Raw genomic sequence first — 18,354 nt, 5'->3', positions numbered from 1 at the left:
CAGTGAACAAGGACAAGTCCAAGAAAGGTGAGAACTTTACTAAGTGACAAAACTTTGGTAAATCAATACAGTACTCTTTAATACAACAAAATGTTTTTGTTGGAGTCATATATACGTTAATGCTAATTTACACTCCAAAAATATCACTTAAGTACCAAATCAAAATACCATGGTTCTTAGCAGAGCAAGTTATTTTATAGAAACTGTCATCTGAAACTACACAAGTTCTCCTCACACATGCCATTCTAGCTATGGCAGTAAGGCCACTGTGTGGACCGAGGGGGCCCTGCTTCATCATGAGCTTGGTCCGCAGCCAGGCGGAGTGCCAGCGCCTGGAGAGTACCCACGGAGACTCAAGATCAGTATCCATTTCTTACAAGTACTCCAGAAAAGCTGTTAATTGTTCACATGAGCACCACGGGCCTCAAAATCAGTCGCTTCAGGCCACACTAGCCTCACATGACCCTTTTGATTCCAAAGCCCCACATCTTTTTATCTTCATCAAGTCACAGCCTTACCCCACCTCTTTTAAACAAACAAATAAAACAATTCTACCTAGAATACTTGTATTTTTTAAAATAACACATAAATATGCTGTCAGCTTGGAGAGCCCGGGGACTGGCCGCTGCGCCCCCACTCTCGCGGTCACTCCCCGCCCAGCGCAGCCGCCGCTATGGGCGCCCTTATGCTTCCTCTTGCCGAAGCGGCCAGTGCTTCAATCTCGGCGTTTAACTTACGGATCACCCACTCCATTGCTTCTCGGCCTTTCCTTGCGTTGGAAGATATGGTGCTGGCCATCAGTCCCTCGAGGGAGCTGCTCAAGTTGACGCCTTTCACAGTGATTACGGCTTCCTGGGTCAGAACAGTCTTTTCTGGGTCCTGAGGATGTGGCTTGTATGTAAGTCTCTCATCTACGGAAACCATATTAGTGAATGAAATGTTGGTAGACCTCAGCTCCATTGTCTTCCTCACAGGGTCAACCACAGAGTGCTCCTGCACATACGTCTTGGTTCTTTCTGCACCAATAAGAGACTTCACAATGGAGGGCAGTCCCCACTCAGTGCTGAGAAGCCGGTGGCTGTGCAGCTTTCCAGAAGGATCTATATGTCGGTGGAGCACATTAACGCCAACCACGCTGGGGTTCATCGGGTTTGGGTATTTCTGCATGGCAGCGGTAGTAACGGTTTCCCATGGGTGGTCAAAAACGTGCTCGGACGTCCAGATCTTCATGGTGCCGGGGCCTGCCCAGTGTCCGGCGGCGCGAGGGAACGAAGACGAACCCAAGTTCACCTGTCCCCGTCCCGCCCAGTCGCTTCCCTCCACTTTTATTTAATATAGTACTGGAAGTCTTAGCTATAGCAATGAGGCAAAAGACACTCATAAAAGGGATAAAAAAATGGAAAGGAAGAGCTCAAATTATCATTATTTGCAGATGATATGATTCTATACATAAAGGACCCTAAAGACTCTACCAGTAAACTGTTAGTGCTAATAAACACTTTTAGCAACATAGCAGGATAAATAATAAACCCATAGAAATCAGTAGTTTTCCTATATGCTAACAACAAACATACAGAGGATGAAATCAGGGAATCTCTCCCACTCACAATTGCTTCAAAAAAATAATAAAGTACCTTGGAATAAACCTAACCAAGGAAGTGATGGATCTCTGCAGTGAAAACTTTAAAACACTCAAGCGAGAACTTGCACGAGCCATTAGGAAATGGAAAGACATCCCTTGTGAAAATGGCAATCTTACCAAAAGTAGTCTACACATTTAATGCAATCCCCATCAAAATTCCAATGGCATTCTTCATGGAAATAGAAATAACAATCCAAAATTAATTTGGAAACACAAAATTCCTCGAATATCTAAAATAATTTTGAGCAACAAAAATAAGGCTAGTGGTATCACCATACCTGATTTTAACCTGTACTACAGAGCAATAGTAACAAAACAGCATGGTACTGGCACAAAAACAGACATGTAGATCAATGGAACAGAATAGAAGACTCAGATGTAAGTCCAGGTAGCTACAACCACCTGTTCTTTGACAAAAATATCCATTGGAGAAAAGACAATCTCTTTAGGAAATGGGGCTGGGAAAATGATATGATGAAAAGAGAACCTTTTCTCTTTCCATGCAAAAGAATTAAGTCCAAATGGACCAAAGACCTTAATATCAGACCTGAAACTCTGAAACTGCTAGAGGAAAAGTAGGGGAAACCCTTCAACATATTGGTCTTGGCAAAGATTTTCTGAATATGAGCCCAGTTGCTTAGGAAATAAAACCACAGATTAACCATTGGGACCTCATGAAATTACAAAGCGTTTGTATAGCAAAGGACACAGAGAAAAGAGTGCACAGAGGCATCCTACAGAATGGGAGAAAATCTTTGACAGCTGCACATCTGACAGAGGATTAATATCCAGAATATACAAAGAACTAAAAAACCTAACTAATAAGAAATCAAACAACTCAATTTAAAAATGGGCTATGGGCTGGGTGTGGTGGCTCATGCCTTTAATCCCAGCACTTGGGAGGCACAGGTAGGAGGATCACTGTTAGTTTGAGGCCACCCTGAGACTACATAGTGAATTCTAGGACAGTCTGAACTAGAGTAAGACCCTACCTCAAAAAAAAAGGGGGGCTATGGAACTATAGATAGAGTTCTCAAAAGAAGAAATACGGATGACATATAAACATCTAAAAAAATGTTCTATATCCTTAGCCATCAGGGAAATGCAGATTAACACTACGTTGAGATTCCATTTCACTCCTGTCAGAATGGCTACCATCATGAAAACAAATGTCCATCAATGCTGGTGAGGATGTGGAAAAAGAGAAACCCTTCCACACAATTGGTGGGAATGTAATCTTACAGCCATTGTGGAAATCAGTGTGGAAGTTCCTATGACAGCTAAAAATAGATCTACCATATGACCCAGCTATAGCACTCCTAGGCATATATCCTAAGGACTAGTCTCACTACCTTAGAGATACGTGCTCAACCATGTTTATTGCTGCTCTATTCACAGTAGCTGGGAAATGGAACCAGCCTAGATGCCCCTCAAATGATGAGTGGCACATTTATACAATGGAGTTCTCAGTGGTAAAGAAAAATGAAATTATGAAATTTGTAGGAAAATAGATGGATTTAGAAAGGATGATACTTAGTGGGGTTACCTAGGTCCAGAAGGCCAAACATCACATATTCTCTCTCATATGTGAATTCTAGCTACAAATGATTGGACTTCTGTGTGATTAGGAAGAAAACTCAGTAACAGAGACCAGTAAGCTAGAAAAAGGATATAAAGGAATAGAAAGGGAGGAAGGGCGAACTTAACAGGTTAATATTGTATATATGTAAGTAGAAGAACAGATTAATGGGGATAAAAAGGCCTAAGTGAAATCAGGGGAAGAGATTGAGTAAAGGAAAGGTAGAGGGAGGGCTAATCAAAATCTAAGAGGGTATGAATAAGTTATATGGAAACATACTTTTTTGGACAATGGAATATCCAGAAGCCATAGATTGTTACTAGAAAATTTTCAGTGCCAGGGATAGGATACCTTCCAGTGAGTTGTTGGCCAAGGAGGCCCCTGATGCCCCCAAAACATTACAGGCCATTGCCGAGGCCCTTGGTTTCCCACCAGGAATAGATGGTAAGACCTTATTGCTGAAGATTTCACATACTTGGGCTGCAAGGTCACTGAGAAATCCTGCTGGAGTGGAGCTGAAAACCTCCTCCCTGTAGACCAGCTGACAGAAAGCTGGAGAAAGCTACATTTCACGCAGATCAAAGGGGAAACTGCTGGTGGAGATATTCGACAGCGGACACTGCAAGCCTTAAAGTTGGCCAGCCAGGCCAAATGAGCCAATGGGTACAACAGTGGCCCGTCTGTCATGAGGGAAGCCAACTGCCCTCTATTTGGACTGGAGGCCCACTCCATGGGACAGAATACATACCTGGTACTGAAAACCTACGTTGGGGTAGTCATGAGCCCTAGGGGTGTAATGTCTTCTGGTGACTGACTAAATTCCTAATGTTCATACCCATATATTAATGCTACTCTCTCTTTTGGTAGAGAACCTTCTCTTTTCAGGTGGCAGTGACCTTGGGATGACTCAGAAGGCATCATGGCACTGAGAAGAAGTGACAGAGGAGTGCTCAGCACTGAAATATCTCTATCACACCTTCCAAGGCTCAGGGTCCATTGTGGAAGAGGTGGCAGAAAGAATGTAAGAGCTGAAGGAAGGGTAGGACTCCTTACAATGTGCTCTTCCAGACACAAAATGGCCTGGATATCCATGACCTCACAGTATCTGACACTACCTACACAAGACCATCATAATAGGAGTAAAAGATATGACATCAAAACAAAAGAGAGGCTAATTGAAAGGGGGAAGGGGTATGATGGAGAGTAGAGTTTCAAGGGGGAAAGTGGGGGAGGGAGGGAGAGAATTACCATGGGTTATTGTCTATAATTATGGAAGTTGTCAATAAAAAGTAACTTTAATTAAAAAAAAAAGAAAGATCATTTAAAAAAAGAAGTAGGGCTATAACTGAGAAATCCTGCTGGAACTGAGCTGATAACCTCCTCCATGTAGACCAGCTGACAGAAAGCTGGAAGAAGCCATTGTGCATGAAGTTCAATGGGAGAATGAGATACCACCGGTGAAGATACTCAACAATGGACACTGCAAGCCTTATATTTGGCCAGCCAGGCCAAATGAGACAACGGGTGCAATAGTAGCACATCTGTCATGGTGGAAACAAACTACCCTCCAACTGGACCGGAGGCCTGCTCCATGGGAGGGAATACATCCCTGATACTGAAAACTTAAAACAGGGGTAGTCTTGAGCCCTAGGGTGTAACATCTGCTGATGTCTGGATAAATGTATATACTATGCTTATCAAACTGCCCAGTAAGCACTTCTCTTAATATTTATACCCTTATATTAACACTACTGTCACTTTGGGTAGAGAATCTTCTCTTTTCAGATGGCAGTGACTTTGGGATGACTCAGAAGGTATCATAGTGCTGGAAAGAAGTGACTGGAGTACTGAGTAACATCTTGATTACACCTTCCAAGGCTCAGGGTCTAATGCAGAAGTGGTGGCGGCAAAAATGTAAGAGCCAAAGGAAGGGTAGGACTCCGTACAACATGCTCCCTCCAGACATAAAATGGCCCTGGATATCCATCACCTCATAGTGCCTGACACTACCTACACAAGACCATCATAATAGGAGGAAAAGACCATGCCATCACAATAAAAAGACTGATTGAGATGGGGAAGGGATATGATGGAGAATGGAATTTCAAAGGGGAAAGTGGGGGGGGGGCAGGGAGGGTATTACCATGGGATACTTTTTATAATCATAGAAAATGTTAATAAAAATTGAGAATAAAAAAGAAATAGGGCTATGGATTGTGAGACAGGAAAGGTATGAAACAAGAGATAGGGAGAGAGAAAAGGAAAGGAAGGGAGGGAAGGAGGGAAAGAAAATGAGAGAAGGAGAGAGGAGGTGGGTTACGTGTAACACTTCAGAAATCTGCACTCTAAACTGAGATGGCCACACGCTGTGCTCTGCAGTTTATCCTCCACATAAACCTATCTCAGGCTGAGCATCAGCAATGCCAAAGTAAATAGAAGGAAGTGTGCAAACTAATCAGTAGGAGCAAAGTTTGTTCCTGGGCTGTAAGAAGGGGATTTCCCTCATCCAGAATTTCTTATTCCTGGTTAACACTGTAGTTCCTGACTAACATATGTAATTTTTATTTTCTTTTTGTTTTTAATCCAGATACATCTGAATTCTGAGTTTGTTCTGACATGAACATGCTCAGTTTTTTAAAAAAATACATATTTAGCTATTTTTAATTTTTTTTTTTAAGGTAGGATGTCGCTCTAGCCCAGGTTGACCTGGAATTCACTAAGGAGTTTCAGGCTGGCCTTGAACTCATAACAATCTTCCTACCTCTGCCTCCTGAATGCTAGGGTTAAAGGCATGCATCACCATGCCTAGCACAGAGAGAGAATGGATGCACCAGGGCCTCTAGCTACTGCAAACAAACTCCAGATACACGTACCACTTTGTGCATCTGACTTTACGTGGGTACTGGAATGGCAAACTTAGGTCATCAGGCTTTACAGGCAAGCATCTTAACTCCTAAGCCATCTCTCCAGCCCATTAACTTTGTTTGTTTTTTTTGAGGCAGGGTTAGCTAGTGACTACTACATTGTACAGCATAATAATAATAATAATAATAATAATAATGATAATGAATTTTTTTTTTTGAGGTAGGATCTTATTCTAGCTCAGGCTGACCTGAAACTCATTCTGCAGTCCCAGGTTGGTCTCATAGTCATGGTGATCTTCCTACATCTGCCTTCCAAGTGCTGGGATTAAAGGTGTGCACCACCATGCTTGGATATTTTAACTTTTTATTGGCAACTTTCATACATATACATGGTCTACCATGATCATAATCCCCGCCTACTACTCATCTTTGTCCCTCTCTGCTGAGTCCCTTCTTTCCTTAGTTCCTGTTCTGTTTTGAGGTTATCATTTCCCTCCTCCTTTTATGCAGGTCTGTGAGGTCATGAATGCCCTGGCCTCTGACGTGCCAAGTTTCATTATGATGTTGAGGAATAGAAGTCAAGAGACTTATATGTAAGTTCAGTCAACAAACTGGGAATCAGCAAACACAGGGGTACTTCCAGCTAATATAAATAAAAATATAGTGATTGTGAGTAACTAATAATTATATGAATGTAACACATTGCAAAGGTAGCAGAGGAACAACTGATTACCTGAAGTTGAAACGTTGCATTCTGATGTATTAACTATTTAAAGGAAATGTTGGAGAGGTTTTTTGCTTTTGTTTTAGAATAGGAAAACTCTAGCATAAAAATAAGATTCAAAGCCAGGTGTGGTGGCATGCGCCTTTAATCCCAGTACTTGGGAGGAGAATTGCCACAAGTTTGAGGCCACCCTGAGACCAAGTCCAGGTCAGCCTGGGCTAGCGAAACCTTACCTTGAAAAAAAATCAAAAACTATACAAGGAAGAGTAGAGGGTTTGACCACACAAATAATAACTAAAAATATGAAAATCTATTGTTTTGGCTCAGAAAATGTTACTGCAAAATGAAGACGTCACAAGTTGCTTGAGTACTGGTTCTGACTTCCTGTCCCCTCTTCCTCCCCAAAGGCAAGCCCTGGGATCCAGACTTGTGCTTCTCTGAGTTGGATCACAGAAACCAGAAGCCTTTTCACCAGCATCAGCTACAAAACCTAAAAATATTACCATCATCTTCCCCTGCTTTTCTGTCTTAGTCCTGCCATTAAAGGAGTTCTGACCTAGTCTGTCTGATAGTAGATCCTAGGACTTTATTTCAAAAGGATGCTCTGGGGGACAAATGTTGCATAGAGATCAAAGAGAACCTTGTGGATTCTCCACTCTGTCTGCTAACATTCCATCAATCCTATTTCCAGATGGCTGTCCATGTTTTATCAAACCTAAGTATAAAAATGGATAGCTTTGGGCTGGAGAGATGGCTTAGCAATTAAGGCATTTGCCTGCAAAGCCAAAGGATCCAGTTTTGACTCTCCAGGACCCACATAAGCCAGATGCACAAAGGGGCGCATGCATCTGGAGTTCGTTTGCAGTGGCTAGAGGCCCTGGCGTGCCCATTTTCTCTCTCTCTCTCAAATAAATAATATATCTTAAAAAATGGAGGTCATGGTCTGGAGAGATGGCTTAGTGGTTAAGTGCTTGCCTGTGATGTCTAAGGACCCTGGTTTGAGGCTTGATTCCCCAGGACCCACATTAGCCAGATGCACAAGGGGTGCATGCATCTGGAGTTTGTTTGCAGTGGTTAGAGCACTCATTCTCTCTCTCTCTCTATCTGTCTCTTTCTCTTTGTCTGTCTTTTCAAATAAACAAATGAAAATAAACAAAAAATATATTTTAAAAAATGGAGGTCATGGCCGGGCATGGCAGTGCATGCCTTTAATCCTAGCACTCGGGGAGGAAGAGGTAAGAGGATCGCCAAGAGTTTGAGGCTACCCTGAGACTACATAGTGAATTCCAGGTCAGCCTGGGCTAGAGTGAAACCCTACCTCGAAAAACAAAACAAAACAAACAACAACAACAACAAAAAATGGAGGTCTTCAAAGTCAAAGTTCTTTGCCATGTGAAACTAGGATTAAATGATCATGCTTTTTCTTGTTAACCTGTCTAATGGTATGGTTTGTTGGCCTTGAGAGCATTCTTATACCATAATGGGGGGGAACCTCAATAAAAGACAAAAGGTGTTAGGCTGTTTTGTAAAGATATCTTGTATGTTAATAGGGATGAGGTAAATATCTTAATAGGAAAATAAGCTTTGGAGGGTGGAATGTTATGGAATCCTGTCTTCCAGATATGACATGGCCATTCCACTCACCAACTCACAGCAGCTATGATCACTAACACATGTTCTACACAAGAGAAGGCCCGTGAACATTCTGTCACGGACTGTGGAGGAGCTCACCAGGTCCCACCCTTCCTGGAGTATCTATAAGCAGTTAATGATTGGTGAAGGAGGAGGAGACATTTTCTGCAGTGGTATAGCTACTGATAAGGTTGCCATGCTCCTGTGAATAACCTCTTACCCTGCTGCTATATGAAACTCACTGGGCGTGTGTGTGTGTGTGTGTGTGTGTGTGTGTGTGTGTGTGTAAAAGAGAGAGAGAGCGATAGAGAGACAGAGAGAAGGAGGAGAAGGAGAAGGAGAAGGAGAAAATATCTGAGATGACAATGAAGGGGTGCTGGTTTGGAAGAGAAAGGGCATTGGCAGGAGTGGGCGAGGGGTCAGAGAAGGTTGTGGGGTGAATATGAACAAAATACATTATACACATGTATGAAATGTCATAGTGAAGCCTATTATATAATTAATATGTGACAATCCTTAAAAAGAAAGTTAGGCTATGGAAATAAACAAGTAACTGGCAGAAATAACAAGGGCTTGTTAACATGCTTAGCCAGGCATAATGGTGTGCATCTGTACGCCCAGCACCCAGAAGGCTGAGGGTGGGCAGCCATGAGTTTGAGGTCAGTCTGGGCCACAAAGTGAGTTCCAGGTAGCCTGGGCTCTATAATGAAACCTTATTTCAAAAAACTCAATGCTTGGGGCTGTAGAGATGGATTAATGGTTAAGGTGCTTGCCTGCAAAGCCAAAGGACCCAGGTTCAATTCCTCAGGACCTACATAAGCCAGATTCACAAGGTAGCTCATGCATCTGGAGCTCGTTTGTAGTGGTTGAAGGCCCTGCTGTGCCCATTCTTTTTCTCTGTCACTCTCTCAAATAAATACATTAAATTAATATTAAAAACAAAAAAGCCAATGTTCAACATTATTCAAACTATTTTAACACAAATAAAATTGAATAAAACTGAGATAAGCTTTTCACCTACAAGACCTTGCAAAAAGCTGGGCGTGGTGGCGCACACCTTTAATCCCAGCACTCGGGAGGCAGAGGTAGGAGGATCACTCTGAGACTACATAGTGAATTCCAGGTCAGCCTGGGCTAGAATGAGACCCTCCCTTGAAAAACCAAAAAAACAATCAAAGAGACAGTAGGAAAAACCAATCTAAGAGTGTGCAGTCTGGGATGTGTGAGGCCCTCGCACACAAAAACAAAAGGAGCTGGGGCTGATGCTCAGTGGGCAAGCACTGGCCTTTCAGGCCCGAGGAAGGTCTGGTTCAATCCCTGTTCTGCCACACTGAGTCTGCATAACGAACACGCCGACACCTGTGGCTTTAACACCCACACTCAACTAGCTCCTGAACTGGAGCTGGAGACGGTGTTGTAGGGATGCCCTTGCCTGCTGTGCTCCTCAGCATCTGGGTTGAAGGCTGGAAGGTGGAATCTGAAGAGTTCACTTGCTTCTGTGTCTGTCAGTTGATGGTGGCTATTAACTGAGGGTTTCAGTTCCTGTCTAGCTGGACCTCTCCATGAAGTTAGTCTTTTGTTGTTGTTGTTTTTCACAAATGGTAGCTGGCTTCCAGAGGCAAGTCTCTCATAAGTGACAGAGACAGAGAGAGGCCCCAGGTGGAAGCTATATTATCACCTATGTTCTGGCTTTGAAATCATGTCTGCTGCATTCTCTGATGCATTAATACTTTTAGGTGGATTTATTTCGTCTTGCTTTTCAGTGTTTCTTGTGTTATAATGTATATATTTTTGCATCTTGGATTAAGTTAAAGCTTGGATTTTCTAGCTAGCTGGGTATTCTTAGCTGTATCAATTGATTTGATGTTATATATTTTCAGGGTAGGAGCTTAAGGTGTTAGGTGTGGCTCTTAAGACTCTCAGAGTATCTACAAAGGTGTTCCTAGGGGTTGAGTTTCCCTGCTATGGGAGTATTCAAGCAGGCTGAGTGGAATAAAATACAGGTAGATTCTAAAATTTAACTAAACACTGTACACATTCAATCAAAAACAGCCCCAAGTATGTATGCAAGAGTAGTTATTATAACGACCAGATCCTCTATCAACAAAGAGGTTAAGATTTCAGGTCTGTTGAGGGATCCAAGTCAGCTTGTGACCAAGTGAGACCCTTCCCTGGTACCTAGTTACCTTGGATGATTTTGGTCTCAGTCAAGTTGCTGCCTGGGTCATCAGGCTGCTGTTCTGATTTCGGGAGCTGGGCACTGGCTTTTCCTGCGGGGCAAACTGGGCCTGGCAAGTGTGGCCCTGCAGATCAGCACCCCCACTGCTGGAACTGCTGCTGCTGGGTCTGTAGCTGCTGCTGCCAAAGGTGTTGCTGCTGGGCCCACTGCTGCTGCCGCCTCTGCTGCTGCTGTAGCTGCCACTGCTGGAGCTACCACTGCTGCTGAAGCTGCTGCTTCTGGGTCCACTGCTGCTGCTGCCACTGAAGCTGCTGCTGCTGGGTCTGCCACTGCTGCCGCTCCTGGGTCTGCTGCTGCTGGGTCTGCCACTGCTGCCGCGACTGGAGCTGCTACTGCTGGGGCTGCTGGTACCGGTTCCGGAGCTGCTGATGTTGCTGCCAAACTCTGCTCCTGCTTGGGTCCCGCTGTGGGCTCAAGTTGGCGTGGCCGGGTCCCGGGCCGATGCTCTGTTCGCCCGAGCTGGGCTCAGGCGGTGGGGGAGGGGAGGGAGCCGCAGCTGCTCTGGTTCTCTTGCTGCTCCACGTGTTCTTCTACCTCGAGGTCTGCTCCTCCGCTGCTCACTGCCGCTCTCCCTTCACGTGTCCTGAGTTGCGGAGAGCGCGGTGTGAGAGGAAGCGCCCGCACCTGGCTTTTCCTGCGGCTGGAACCGAGCCTGACGGCTTTCTGTTATGCTGTTGGCGGAGCTGCCGGGGCCGCTTTTGCCGGCCTGTGTGGGCTCTGGATGCTCTGGATCTCTTCTACTTCTCCACTGCCACTTCAATTTCCTATACACCTCACTTTTTAGTAATATTGTGTATTTTGCTGAGTTTTTTTGGTCTTTTTCCCCTGCTAGGCTACTTTGGTGTGGTACCTACGCCGCCATCTTAACTGGAAGTCCTCTGCTGCATTCTCTAAGTTAGACATTCATAAAGCTCCACGTAGGTCAGAAGGGAGAAGAAACAGACTTCTTCCCTTCATGCACAGTGGCATGAGTCCTTAAGAGCGTGCAGCCCTGAAGTATTGCTGTCGCTACTTCCAATAGCCTCCACACCCTCAGTCCCATGGTTACGTCAGCTTGCCTGGCACAGAAAGTTTTGCAAATGTAACTAAGAACCTTAGTTGAGATGAGATGAGATGTGAGAAGTTTATCCAGGCCTGCCAGTCTAATTACCCTGGGTCTTGACTAGGAAGACCTTCCCTGGCTGCAGTCAGAGGGAGAAATTAGAGAGGATCAGAGATGAAAATAAATTGACTTGCTCTTGCTGCTGTTGAAGATGGAACAAGGGGCCAAAAGCCAAGAATTGCCCTTAAGCTGCTGTAATGAAGTGCTGTAGCCTGGTTGGGTGGACTGTAAGCAATAGAAATGTCCTTCTCACCATTCTGGAGGTGGGACGCACAGAAAGCACTGTCGTCGCACATGACCAAAGGGCTGAGAACATCTCGGGGACCTTTGATGAGCATCCTATCCCTATTCATGATGGCTTTGCCTGTTCAGCTTAAAGGCTACCTCCAAATGTCATCACAGTGGGGATCATGCATCACTGTGTGAATTCTGTGGGAACATAAACCTCTGGTACAGGTGACATCTGAAAGCTGGAAAAGGAATGGAAAGTCTCCCCTAGAGCCTCCATGCGGAACAACCCTCCTGCCCACTGCAAACCAGTGAGAGTGCAGACAGGCTTCTGACATGCACAACTGAAAGAAAAAAATCCATCTTTAAACCACTAAGTGTGTGGTGATTGGCTTTTTGTTTACTTGAGATAGTCTATGTATCCCAGACTGGCCTTGAAGTCAAAGCATTCCTCTTGCCTCAATCTTTTATTTCATTTTATTTATTTGAGAAGGAAAGAGGCAGGTAGAGAGAATGCACTGGTATGCCAGGGCATTCAGCCACTGCAATCGAACTCCAGAAGCATGGGCCACTTTGTAATATGGCTTATGTGGGTCCTGGGGAATCAAACCTGGGTCCTCTGGATTTGCAGGCAAGGGCCTTAACCACTAAGCAATCTCTCCAGCCCTGCCTCAGTCTTTTGAGTTCTGAACTTCAGGCATGTACCACCATGCTCAGTGCACCTCTCAGTGCGAGGTGCTTACAGAGCAACAGTACTACGGCATATAACGTGCACACTCACACCCTGCTTCACTGTAGCCCACCAAGGAGACATACTTCCTTCTCGCCTTCTTGTAAAACCCTTTCAAAGGTGCTAGGGCCTATCTTTCTCAATTTCTCTGGGCCTGACACATTGAGAAGGAAGCAGAAAACTTGCCCAGTGATATGATCTGTATGTCACAGCCTAAGCACGGTGGGCTCTTTCCAGAAGGGTTGGACCACAGCCAAGGAGGCTGGATTTCGCAAGAGTACGACTATGTTCATCAGTTTAGAAGCTGCTGGAGGAGCCAAGTCCAACACTGAGCCTATTGTTAAAGAAGGGCAATCAACCACTAAAAGCCAAGCTGAGGGAACAGTGGCATTTACACATGGATGAGACCCACAGGGCCTCTACATATACAATGGGCCTTCACAGTGTCAAATGAGTACTTTTCCATGTCACACACACATGGCTTACAACTGCCTCATACTTTTCACACTTCAGACTTTTTTTTTAAAGCATCAACCAAGTAAATTTTTCTCTTTGCTTTCTGGGCATAATGCTAATATTGCTAATCTGAGAATGTGGGCAGTGCTGGCTGAGATGAGTATTGAATAAGCAGTGTTGAATTCAGATGAGGGATTTTTGAAAGCTTCCACAGATGTCCAAAGAGGATCACCAAGTGTGGAGGTACTGGGGCTCTAATCTGGCATTCCCCTCCTGTTTTGGCAGCTATGGGGTAGGTGAGATTGGGATGCCTAGACCCTGGCAGCAGTGTTAAAAATGCAGCCAATGACTTGGAACTCACTCTGTAGTCTCTAAGGGTGGCCTCGAACACACAGCTGTCCTGTTACCTCTGCCTCCCAAGTGCTGGGATTAAAGGCGTGTGCCACTGCACCCGGAAAATAAAAAATAAATCTTGTTTAAAAAAGAAATTATAATCTTGTATAGGCATTATTCTGTATGTCAAAAACATGAGCACACATACATAAAGGCAAGCATACTACACACACAAATACACAGAGGTGCAAAGACTTTCACTCAGTAAATTCATCTCTAAAATTTGATTTAAAGGAAATTATCAGAGATATGGGGAAAGATGTTAATGTATGTTTCTAATTTAGATTTTTTTTCTAGAAAAAACAAAAAAGTCCCCAATGTCTAACATTTGGGTTAAATATTTTATATATATTCAAACAATGTTTTTGTTATACAGCTATTAAAATCTTGGTTTCTAAAAAAATGCAGCCTAAAAAGAAGAAAATGCAGCCAGGTGATTGGTATAATATCTTACAGTCAGCGGGAGGGGCAGAATGCCCTTTCATTTCATGGGCCCTTTCATTGTCATGATTATTTCCATGGAGTGAATAAAATTGCCAAGGGGATACAGACAGTGACTTGGATTAACTCAAAATGCAAATGAGCTGTGGAGAGGACTGTAACAAGGCGCCCTCAGATCAGCGAAATTGCTGGGAACACCTTGACTCGGGCGTCCTGGTGCTGCTAGATTCTGACGTAGTCAGGAGTCAAGTAATAGAGACAGCACCGCATGGGCGCAGGCAAGGCTTCAAATACAACCCGGAAACACTCGCTCCTCCACAGCTCCTGACCCACCATGACAGGCAGGTCCACTGTCTGAGGGGCAGGGAAGGTCAGATGCTGGAGTCATAGTGGAGAAATGCGCTTATGGTAGAAAATGGAACTATAAAATATGGAGCATAAAAGCACACATGCCCGCTGTAGGACATGGTACAACATGAAATATGGAGTCAGAGTAGCAGCTCCGTATGCCCTATCTCACCTCCAAACGCCAGAGGTGACTGGTGTCACTTGCTTGGCTTATTTCAAGATTATTTCCTATGCATCCAATTGTACCTGGTTTTATACAATGAAATTATACTATTTTCATAGTAGTATTACTATCTGAAATACCTACATGAGTCTCCAGCCATACCATCCTGAATGCACCTGATCTTGTCTGAAATACCTACATGGACACTTTGCCTCTAGTTACATTGATCAACCTCAGCCATTCAAATACTGTAGGCATTAGTATTTCAACATTTGTATAATTCATATCTAGTCAAAAACTGTTGGGCTGGAGAGATGGCTTAGTGTTTAAGGCACATGCCTGCAAAGCCTAAGGACCCAGGTTTGATTCTCCAGGTCTCATGTAAGCCAGATGCACATGGTAGCACATGCATCTGGAGTTCATTTGCAGTGGCTAGAGGCCCTGAAGTGCATTTTTACTCTCTCCTTTGATCTGCCTTTAATAGTAATAATAAAAAACCCTGTTGTTTCTCATGTTTTGCTTTTTCCACCTCAAGTAACAAACAAGCATCCTTTTCATTTGTATACTTATCTGTTTCAGTCCTACGAATAACAAGAATATCTGTGTACTTTAAAACAAATTACCAAATTTCCTCTGGCAATAATGCATATTTACTGCTGCACCTACATGTCCATGTGTATAGCTCTTGTACAGCTGACCACTATTAGTCTTTTAAAAAATTGGCCAAACAGGATAAAAAAGACTCACGATTGTTTCATTTTATATTTTAGCTATATTAAATGTCTTGGGATTCCCATATAAGTAGATTATTTCTATAACACAATATTTGAAATAAACATTTCTTGATGAATTGAGAAGTAAAAAGTATTCCAGCCAGAAAGTAATTTTCTTTTTAAAAAAATTTTTGTTACTTTTTATTTATTTGAGAGTGACACAGAGAGAAAGAGGGAGAGAGAGAGGGGGGGGGGGGAGAATGGGTGTGCCAGGGCCTCCAGCCACTGCAAATAAACTCCAGACGTGTGTGCCCCCTTGTGCATCTGGCTAATGTGGGTGCTGGGGAATCGAGCCTTGAACCAGGGTCCTTAGGCTTCACAGGCAAGCACTTAACCACTTAGCCATCTCTCCAGCCCCAGAAAGTAAGTTTCCAAATTCATTCCAAAACATTCACATCAGCCTCTTACCACCTTTGAAGATTCCATTAGAACTATGTTCAAGCACATCTTTCATCCCATGAAACAGAATAATTTGTAACATACAAGAAATTAGGACTCTAGCTTCACAAACGTCATCAGTAAAATTTAGGCCACATTTCTTTTTCTTTTTTTAAGGTGCCAGAGGAGAAACCCCAGGAAAGCAGAGGGGTGTGGACATTTGACACATTGTTGGTGTATGGACTCTTATACTTCACACACACAGGCATTACACAGATGGATGGTGCAGCCCACTGAAACCCTGCGAAACTTCTCTCTCTGCCTTACATTAATGTGTCCTGATGGCTGGAAAACACCAAACACACAGAACAAAGGCAACACTTGCCAAATGACGCAGAGCACACTGCTTTCAGTCCTGTGCATCCAGTGAGACAGTGCAGCAGAAGCCAGTACAGCTCTCCACCAGCTGGAAAATCTTATGGATTTCTAATCTGTGGCCTACGCAGTTAGACAGCTTGTAAAATTTGCAACGTGTTGCCTTATTGTTGTTATGTATGAAAAAGATTGCCTATTGTAACTATATATGAAATAGATTGGTAGGTGACCAAACTTGCTTTTAAGGGAGAACTTAACAGCATGATGTATATAACTATTTATGCCTAAAAGGCATAAATAAAGGTTTACAGAACTTCATACCGGCAGTTTAAATGCCACCTACTCCATCATCCTGATGCTTGCCTATCTGCCATAAAGTTGTACAAGGTGCCTGTGAGCCTTATGGTTCTGTTATATCACAAAGCAGACTCTGCATATTGACTTTATACATACATATTCCATGGAAGAAAAAAAAACATTATTTTATTGGGAACAGAATATAAAAATCAAAAATTCCTACAATTTCTGTTGAAAGTTGTGTGAAGTATGGTGACAATCACTGGGCTTATATAAGTTGAAGGCAGAGCACGATGCTGAATGACCTTAGTCATCATTCTGTAGCTTTAGGAAACTCCAAGTCCACCAACTGAAACTTAGTACTATAGGATGTCCAAGCCAGGTGGCTTTGAATGCCAGTCACTCTAGCAGTCAGGAGCCTATGGCAGGGGAATACCTAGTTCTTAGCCAGCCTGGGTTACACAAAGAAAAGGTTTCTATACATGTGTCTATATCTACCTACATAAAAATAAATATATTAAAAGCATATCTTCCCACAAATGTACATGGGCCCAAGTACAAATACCCTGGGCCTTCAGTTACTTGGACAATACAGACCTTTACAGTTCTGCATCCCTGTGGCCTGTGCTCTAGCCACTGTGGTAGTGGGATGTGAATGTATGCCCCCACAGCCTGAGGCACTTTTGAGTAAACTTACAGGTTAAGTCTCCAGCACCCTGCTGGAGGAGGCGTTATTGGGGGCAAATCACTGAGTGTAGCCTTAAACTATGTAAAGAGCCAGTTTGGAGCTCTGGCTGTTAGTGCTTGTGGGTGCTCTGTTATCTCTCTGCTTGGATCTGTGGATGTAAGCCAGCTTCTTCCACCACGAGGGAACTTCCCTGGATTCTGTAAGCCTGAAATAAACCCTTTTCTCCCATAAGCTGATTCTGGTCAGATGTTTGTCCCAGCAATGAAAAGACAATGGCAACAGTCATGCTGTTAACTGGCGCAACTGAAGCCAGATGGAGTAACACAGCTCAAGAAAAGAGCAGACTGGGAAGTTGGGTCAGTAAAACATCCAGGAGAAACACTAAGTGATAAAAAGAGGATGGATCATACATACATAGGCCAACTTTCAAACACAGTGTTTCATTCACACAGTTTTATTCCTGATTCTTTTTTTTTTTTTTTTTTGATTTGTTTTGTTTTGTTTTTGTTTATTCAAGGTAGGGTCTTGCTATAGCCCAGGCTGACTTTGAATTCACTATGTAGTTCCAAGGTGGCCTCAAATTCATGGCAGTCCTTTTAACTTCTGCATCCCAAGTGCTGGGATTAAAGGCATGCACCACCATGTAGGACCAATTTTCTTTTTCTTTTCTTTCTTTCTTTCTTTCTTTTTTTTTTTTTTTTGAGAGAGAGGATGTGCCAGGGCCTTCAGCCACTGCACATGTGTGACTTCGCACGTTTGCATCACTTTGTGTCTGGCTACCTGAGGCCTCTTGCCTTAGATGCACTGGGATTCCCACGGCTTCTGACTCTCACATGGGTTCTAAGGGATCCCAGCTCAAGTACTGAGTCATGCAGTACGCATCTACCCAGCAAGCCACCTCTCTAGCTGCACCACAGACGTTTTTCCACCAGTACCAGCAGGAGGTCATGCAGTAAGCATCTACCCAGCAAGCCACCTCTCTAGCTGCACCACAGACGTTTTTCCACCAGTACCAGCAGGAGGTCATGCAGTAAGCATCTACCCAGCAAGCCACCTCTCTAGCTGCACCACAGACGTTTTCCACTAGTACCAGCAGGAGGTCATGCAGTAAGCATCTACCCAGCAAGCCACCTCTCTAGCTGCACCACAGACGTTCTTCACGGGTGCCAGCAGGAGAGTTGGCAGGAGTAGTTGGTTCTGGGGTCCTGGCAGTTACAGTCACAACTTGCAGGTACCACTTAAAGCAGAGGAAATGCTTCTGATGGTCATGGTAGGAACTGAGATAAACCCGTTCACCCAATT

At 43.7% G+C, this 18,354-nt stretch overlaps 1 protein-coding gene across 1 annotated transcript; it reads right to left on the bottom strand.

Moving 5' to 3' along the window:
* Positions 1-565: 565 nt before the first annotated feature.
* Positions 566-1,298, bottom strand: LOC123456272 (PRELI domain containing protein 3B-like). The gene has a single exon (XM_045139046.1). It carries the CDS (start codon positions 1,228-1,230, stop codon positions 646-648), a length of 585 nt encoding a protein of 194 aa, XP_044994981.1. The 5' UTR covers positions 1,231-1,298; the 3' UTR covers positions 566-645.
* Positions 1,299-18,354: the final 17,056 nt, after the last annotated feature.

Source organism: Jaculus jaculus, chromosome 20 (assembly GCF_020740685.1).
Source record: "Jaculus jaculus isolate mJacJac1 chromosome 20, mJacJac1.mat.Y.cur, whole genome shotgun sequence".
Taxonomy (NCBI): Eukaryota; Metazoa; Chordata; class Mammalia; order Rodentia; family Dipodidae; genus Jaculus; species Jaculus jaculus.
This window is presented reverse-complemented; position numbering and strand designations above follow the sequence as displayed.